The 7,432-nt window shown below is 42.1% G+C and overlaps 1 protein-coding gene across 1 annotated transcript in view; it reads right to left on the bottom strand.

Annotated features, from left to right (window-relative positions):
• Positions 1–7,432, bottom strand: part of FUCA2 (alpha-L-fucosidase 2) — a 42,373-nt gene that overhangs the window by 5,401 nt on the left and 29,540 nt on the right. Inside the window, exons 4-6 of the mRNA XM_008072084.2 lie at positions 5,645–5,984; positions 3,487–3,697; positions 3,051–3,241 (exon numbers count right to left, since the gene is read on the bottom strand). Coding sequence (XP_008070275.2) covers positions 3,051–3,241; positions 3,487–3,697; positions 5,645–5,984 — 742 coding nt within the window. The remainder of the gene's footprint in view (positions 1–3,050; positions 3,242–3,486; positions 3,698–5,644; positions 5,985–7,432) is intronic.

Below are 7,432 nucleotides of genomic sequence, written 5' to 3'. Positions count from 1 at the left end.
TTGCCTGAGCCCGCGGGTTCGAGACCCACCTGGGCAGGCGAGACCTCATCTCTACAATAAAATCAAAAAATTAGCCGGGCGTGGTAGCTCATGCCTGTAATTCCGGCTACTCGGAAGGTTGAGGCGGAAGGATCGCCGGAGCCCAGCAGGTCGAGACTGTGGTGGCTGGGAGCGGCCACTGCACTCCAGTCTGGGTGACAGAGTGAGACTCCAACTCAAAAAAAAAAAGAAAAGAAAAGAAAACTAGGAGACACAGAAATCAACTGTAGCAAATGCTGCCAACAAGTCCAGAAAATGAGAACTGGGAACTACCAGATTTGGCAAGGCAGAGTCTATTGTGGGCCTCCATAACAGCAATTTTGTGAAGTGTAGGGCAGAAGCTTGACCATCATGGGTTCAAGAGAAAAACTAGAGCAAGAAACTGAAGCTAGCCAGTAAAAACAATTCTTTTAAGATGTTTTATTATGAAGGAGAGAAATGGGGAAGTAGCTGGAAGGTTAAGGTGGGTCAAAAGAGTACCTTTCGGCCGGGCTCGGAGGCTCAGTCTGTAATTCCAGCACTTTGGGAGACCACACCAAGTGGATTGCCTGAGCCTGAGGGTTTGAGACCAGCCCCGGCAACTTGGTGAGAACTCGACTCTACAATAAATCAAAAAAATTAGCGGGGCATGGTAGCGCGCACCTGTAGTTCTGGCAACTTGGAAGGCTGAGGCAGAATGATCAACGGAGCCCAGTAGGCCAACGCTGGGGTGGCTGTGAGTGTGCCACTGCACCCTAGCATGGGCATCAGAGTGAGACTCCACCTCAAAAAAAAAAAGAGTACCTTTCAAAGGTGGAGGAAATAACATGTTTATATGCTGATGGGAAAGGATCTAATAAGGAAGTAATAATGAAGATGAGAAGCAAAAAGGGGAAATTGCTATGACAGTCCTTGGGTGGGTGAGTAGAGACAGGACCTATGACACAAGGGTTGGCCTTAAAACCAAAGTGAGGTGACATGACATTACACCGTGTGTGTGTGCGTGTGTGTGTGTGTGTTTCTAATTATCATTAGCTGTCTGGGGTCAGAGATGGAGTAAGTAGACTTGAATTTAATCAAAGTTGATATTCTGTCAAGTGAGTAAGACAGAGGGAGAGAGGGTTAAGAAATCTGCAACGTATTCATTACAGCAATGGGCCACAGAATCTGACCTGGATAAGAAGAGGGACAGAGAAAAAATGTCAGATTTAAGGGTGGTATGATCATTGGCTACAGATCCCTTTGGAAATAGAAGTGCTGTGTGGCGTGAACTGAAAAAGAAGAGGTGGTAGGTAGACAGTAGAATGTTTCCAACTGAAGCCATGGAAGGGGTACAGTTATTGGTAATGTGAGGTCTAAGGTATGACCAAAAGAGCAGTAGCAAACATAGAGTGGACGAGATCTCTAGAAGAGAGGAGGTACAGCGAATCAGAACTGAATAATACAGATATTAAAATCGCTAACCACTGGATATAAATCATAGCTCACTGTAGCCTCAAACTTCCGGGCTCACGTGATCTTCCAGCCTCAGCTTCTTAAGTAGCTGGGACTTCAGGTGCATGCCACCATGCCAGACTAGCCTTTTTAAAATTATTATTTGTAGGGATGGGGTCTCAGTGTGTTACCTAGGCTAGTTTGAACTCCTGGCCTCAAGTGATCCGCTCACCTCAGCCTCCCAAAGTGCTAGGATTACACCCAGAACTATTTTTAACAAAATTCTTAGTGAATAATGCTGCTATAAATATGGGTGTACAAGTATCTCTATGAGACCCTGCATTCATTCTTTGGGGTATGTACCCAGAAGAAGAATTGCTGGGTCATATGGTAATTCTATTTTTAATTTTTTGAGGCACTGCCATGCTGCTTTCACAGCAGTTGCATCATTTTGCATTCCCACTAACAGTGCGCAAGGGGTCCAATCTCTCCACAACCTCAACAACACTTTGGGTTTTCTCCTTTTTTTTATAGCAGCCACCCTAATGGATATGAGGTGTTATCTCACAGTTTTGATTGCATTTCCCTCGTGATTAGTTATGTGGAGCATCTTTTCTCGTGCTTACTGGCTATTAGACAAATTCTACCAGTAAAACTGTCGTGGAGGTGGGGAAATAGAATCCTGGTCCTTCCTACTTGGACATCTTCCCAGAATCCTATTTTGGCCCCTTTTTTTTGAGAAAGCATGATTTATTGAGAGGACAGAAAAGCTCCCACAGTGGAAGGGGACCCGAAGCGGTTGCCTTGGCTCATTTTTAACCCAATATTTTATTTGCCCTTTGGTACCTCTTGCTTGCTAATTTGATGAGCTGCAACTCCTGCAAAAGTTAGAATTTATAGGACTGACCAAACAATAGTCTGTTTTAAAGTAACCACTCAGCATTTTTCATTGGTCTGAATGGCTTACAATTTTTCTAAGAGCTGACTACTTTTAGCTAAAATTTGTCCGCAACTATCTAGAAATGATTTATGCTCAATTTGATAAACAATATTTGCTCTGAAACATACTAGCTATTTCCCTTCTCTCTCTATTAGAGTAATGATATACTCTGAAAGTGCTTTGTATAGGTAAGCATCCATCCGATTTCTCTTTTTATCCTACTCTTCTCTTTATATCTCTGAGAAATTACTTTTGGGATCCAAAACAATAGAAATGTATTATTCTACAGATCTAGAGAGAAGAAGTCTGACATCAAGGTGTCGACAGTGTAATATTTACGCTGGACACTCAAGGGTGAAATATATTTCTTGCCTTTTCCAACTTCTGCTGGTTGTGGGCTCTCACTGTGGCTGCATCACTCCAGTCTCTGCCTCTGTCTGCACGTGACGTTCTCTTTCAGGTCTTCTATTCTGTCTTTTGCAAGAACACACGTCACTAGATTTAGGGCCTACCTGGGTCATCCTGGGTGACCTCATCTCAAGATCTCTGACTTAATTATATCTACAAAGGCATTTTGTTCCATATAAGGTAAAGTTTCTCTAAGAAATTTTAAATGCCTTCCTCTATCACACAGGAGTTGGTAACAAGTATGACTTACCACACATCTGGGGTGACAGTGTCATTCTGGGCTCGCCAAGTATGGGTTTCATAAATAGCTTCTCCATTGACTTTTAGCCAAGACCCTATTTGCCTTAATCGCTCCTCAAAAATTGCAGAAATGGTGCCATCTAGGGTGGGTCCAATATTCATCAAAAGATTTCCTCCACACGAAACTGTTTCTACAAGTTGCTAAAACATTAAGAACAAATGTAGTTCTTAGATAGATAAAACAACTCCCTCTTTGATGTGTTAATACATTGTATTTACATATTTATATATGTATATGTAATCTCCATCTAGAAGAACAAACACAGAGAACAGAAAAATTCCCTGTGTTTATAGGCCATTGAGCGATACAAATTATAAGAAATATTTCCCACACCACCACACTGTTAAGATTATCACAATATTAGCCACCAGACATTTTACTGTACCTTCACCAATTCTTCAATTGTAAGATAGTCAGAGATTCCAGCATTCCTCCTATAGCCCCAGGACAACTTGTCGATTGTCATGCAGTTTTCCCATTTATGTGGCAAAAGATGTCCTGGGTTATAACGATCACTGCAGGTATAGTAGCCACCATGCTTACAGATGCTACCAACTCCCCAACGATCATTGGTGACTACTGTGTCCCGAACCGGGCTGAGATGAAAAGCATAATTTTTTGAAACAAAAGAAGTATTCATTATTTATACAAAAGGAAATGTCACTGAAAAGAATTTAACTGAAATACACCCCTAAAAAGGGACCATGGCACAATACTGTGAAAAGCCCATGGTTTTGAAGTCAAATAGACCTGAGTTGATTGGCATCCTGGCTTTGTCATTTTCTAGCTCCCAGATCTAGAGCAAGTTACCTAACTCCTCTGAATAATGAACTTACTCATCCAGTATTAGAATAAAAATAATTTATGTAAAACAATTCAGTGTTTAGCACATATAAGAGTATTATGTTATTATCTGAAGCTCCCCCATGTTGCGAATGGTAGCCAAAACTGAATTTATATTCAAGACACTTTTCTCTCCAATGACTGAGTCATCTCATACATATATTCTAGTCCTTCTCTCATAATTGTGTCTCAAATTGGAAATTTTCAGAAAAACCAACTATGGATATTATATGAAATATTCCCACAATATTACTTATCATAGCAGGTGGCACAGTTAGAGAGGACCCCACTACACTGAGAAGGGACAGTTTTGAATCACAGATTGAAGTGGACGGCTCCCCGTCTTTTCCCTTGGAAAGACTATCTGGAGACACTGCTTTGTGAAGTATCAAGATTTCCCCAGAATACTTATATATCTGCCCTTTGTGGGCCCAGGAAACATGTAGAAGGCTGCCCAAGTCACAGCACATGCCCAGTGCTTGCTAGGACAAATGTCTATGTGGTCCATAGAGTTTAGGCTCAATGGAGGAGTTCAATCAGAACACCCTGCTCTAATGGGGCAAACTTGAACATGCCAGAAAGGAACGGGAAAGTACAGGAAGTGAGAATGCGGCCATTGAAGGAAAAGAGAGACAGACAAGGGTGATGTTGACTGGGTAGCAAAGATTACCCAAAACGTAAGAGGATAAAAAGGAGCAAGTGAAGGATTGAAAAGCATATAGTCAGAAACAGTGATGAATGGCCAGAGGCAGTGGCTCACACATGTATTCCCAGCACTTTGGGAGACTGAGGCAGGAGGACTGCTTGGGCCCAAGAGTTCAAGACCAGCCTGGGCAACACAGCAAGACCTTGTCTCTCAAAAAATCAAAAAATTAGCCAGCATGGTGGCACATGCCTGTAGTCCCAGCTACTAAGGAGGCTGAGGCAGAAGGATCACCCAGGCCCAAGAGAGAAGCTACAGTGAGCCATGACTGTGTCACTGTATTCCAGCCGGGTGACAGAATGAGATTTCAACTCAAAAAAAAGAAAGCCCAGGTGTGGTGGCTCATGCCTATAATGCCAGCACTTTGGGAGGCTGAGGTGAGAGGACTGCCTGAGCCTAGGGGTTTGAGACCAGCCTGGGCAGGTTGGTGAGACCTCGTCTCTACAATCAATTCAAAAAAAAAATTAGCCGGGCACGGTGGTGTGTGTCTGCAGTTCCAGCTACTTGGAAGGTTGAGGCAGAAGGATTGCCTAGGTCCAGCAGTTCGATGCTGTGGTGGCCATGAGCGTGTCACTGCTCTCCAACCTGGGCAACAGAGTGAGATTCTAACTCAAAAAAAATAAAAAGAGAAAGACCTAGAGAAAGAAATAGTGATGAATAAACAGAACTGTCTTAGTATAAGACCAAAAAAGAACAGAATAGGACATAAAAAGGGGGACCCACAAAATTACTACTTTCAAAGTTCTTGATACTGTGACTTTTAGTTTGATTTCAAATTCATACTATGTATTGGGTTGAATTTTACTCCTGGTTTGTTTAATCTTGATTATTTTGAGTAAATATTGATATATCTAACAACCATTATTTAGGACGATTTCCTCTCCCCCATACCACCAATGAACCTAAGAGGAAATACTTCAAGAAGCAAGGGGATGGGAGTGCTGTAAGTATGTTAGGAATGTGCAAGGCCACTGCCGCAATCCCACAGCATACACACCTTTCGTTATACAGCCAGGCCAAGAAACCTGTGCTGTTCCAGTAGTAATCCGGCGCGTCCCCATCACCATCCGACCACAGCACCTCAGGCCGATACCTGTTCACTAATTCATAGAGCTCGGGCAACGTCTTAGACACTGGAAACTGTCGCCTACGGAATGAGCTGGATTTATCCTTAAGGAAGAGTGGATGAAACCATTCAAAAAGGGAATAGTACAGTCCAAAATGCAGGCCAGTTCTGTTCCTAATGGCAACCTCAAGTTCCTTGACAATGTCCCTCTTGGGCCCCTCATCAATGGCATTCCAGTTCCACGAATACTTGGAACCCCACAATGTAAAGCCTGAAAAATTACAGTAAAAACTGTGGTAAGCATTCCACCCATATAAATGCCAAAACAAATCAGACAGCAAATGGGAGATATATATAAATATATATCAGTTTCTACAAACGACTGCTTTATGGCAAATTTTTCATAGCATATATTCTACTTTTATACAAAAAACAAATGAGAATTTAAACAAGGTGGGACAGAGGTTTTTATTTTTTACTTTTTTGATTCAGGGTCTCTCTCTGTTGCTCAGGCTAGAATACAGTGGCATGATTGTAGCTCACCACAACCTCAAACTCCTGGGCTCAAGTAATCCTCCAGCTTTAGCCTCCTGAGTAGCTGAAACAACAGAAGTGCACCATACACCTGGTTTCTCTCTCTCTCGCTCTCTCTTTCTCTACCCCTAGAGATGAAGTCTCACTGTTTGCACAAGGTCTCAAACTTCTGGGCTTAAGCAATCCTCTCACCTTGTCACCTTGGTATCTCTAAGTGCTGGGATTACAGACTTGAGCCACCATGCCCGGCCAGACAGAGGTTTTAATTGCAACTTTCAAAGTACAATGGTGAAGTCTACATGATCTGATTTACCTCCGATATTTTCCCTCTTAGACTTCAAGGTCCTTGAGGGATGGCATCATGTCTGTTCCCAGCTATATCCCAGCCACCTGCTAGCACAGGGTGTATAGCACAAAGTCAACAATCAACAAGAGCAGATCATAGCTAAGATGGGAACATCTTTCACATCTGCCATACTAGACAATGGCTGCTACTATTTATAATGAAAATCCTGAAATGCACTGTTACAAGATTCCTCTTGTCTTCTAAACCAAAGTTTAAAGTCTACTGCCTGCTTTTAGGATTATGTATTTTATTACAGCATGATTCTTAGAACACTCATGATCTATCTGTAGTCAATTTCATTTAGCCTGATAACGCATTTAACCAAGAGGTGTGGGAAGAAGACACACTGTTTCCCAGTAGTTCTGTACTTTAAAATATTTTAAACATGTGTAATCTCATCCTACTGTAAAATCATAAACTTGGATGGTTCCTCTTTAATAAAATTCCTCAAAAGTGAATAATCTACCAACAAAATGGGTAAGAAAAAATAATGTGTACCATTATGCAAACACTTTGAAATAATTTATTTTTAACAGGTATTTTCATTTAGATTCTGGTTCTATATAAGAATGTTAGAAAAGATATATAAACTGAAATTCTTAAGAAATCATATAACGCTGGGCTCGGGGGTTCAGCCTATAATTCCAGCACTTTGGGAGGCCAAGGCAAGTGGATTGCCTGAGCCCACGGGTTTGACAACTTCCCGGGCAACTTGGTGAGACCTCATCTCTACAACAAATCAAAAACTAGCCAGGCGTAGTAGCACGCGCCTGTAGTTTCAGCTACTTGGAAGGCTGAGGCGGAAGGACCACTGGAGCCCAGCAGGTCGAGGCTGCGGT

This window comes from Carlito syrichta, unplaced genomic scaffold (assembly GCF_000164805.1).
Source record: "Carlito syrichta isolate Samal-C Ts95f unplaced genomic scaffold, Tarsius_syrichta-2.0.1 Scaffold314846, whole genome shotgun sequence".
Classification (NCBI taxonomy): Eukaryota; Metazoa; Chordata; class Mammalia; order Primates; family Tarsiidae; genus Carlito; species Carlito syrichta.
The sequence above is the reverse complement of the archived record's forward strand: the minus strand, read 5'-3'. Positions and strand labels throughout refer to the sequence as shown.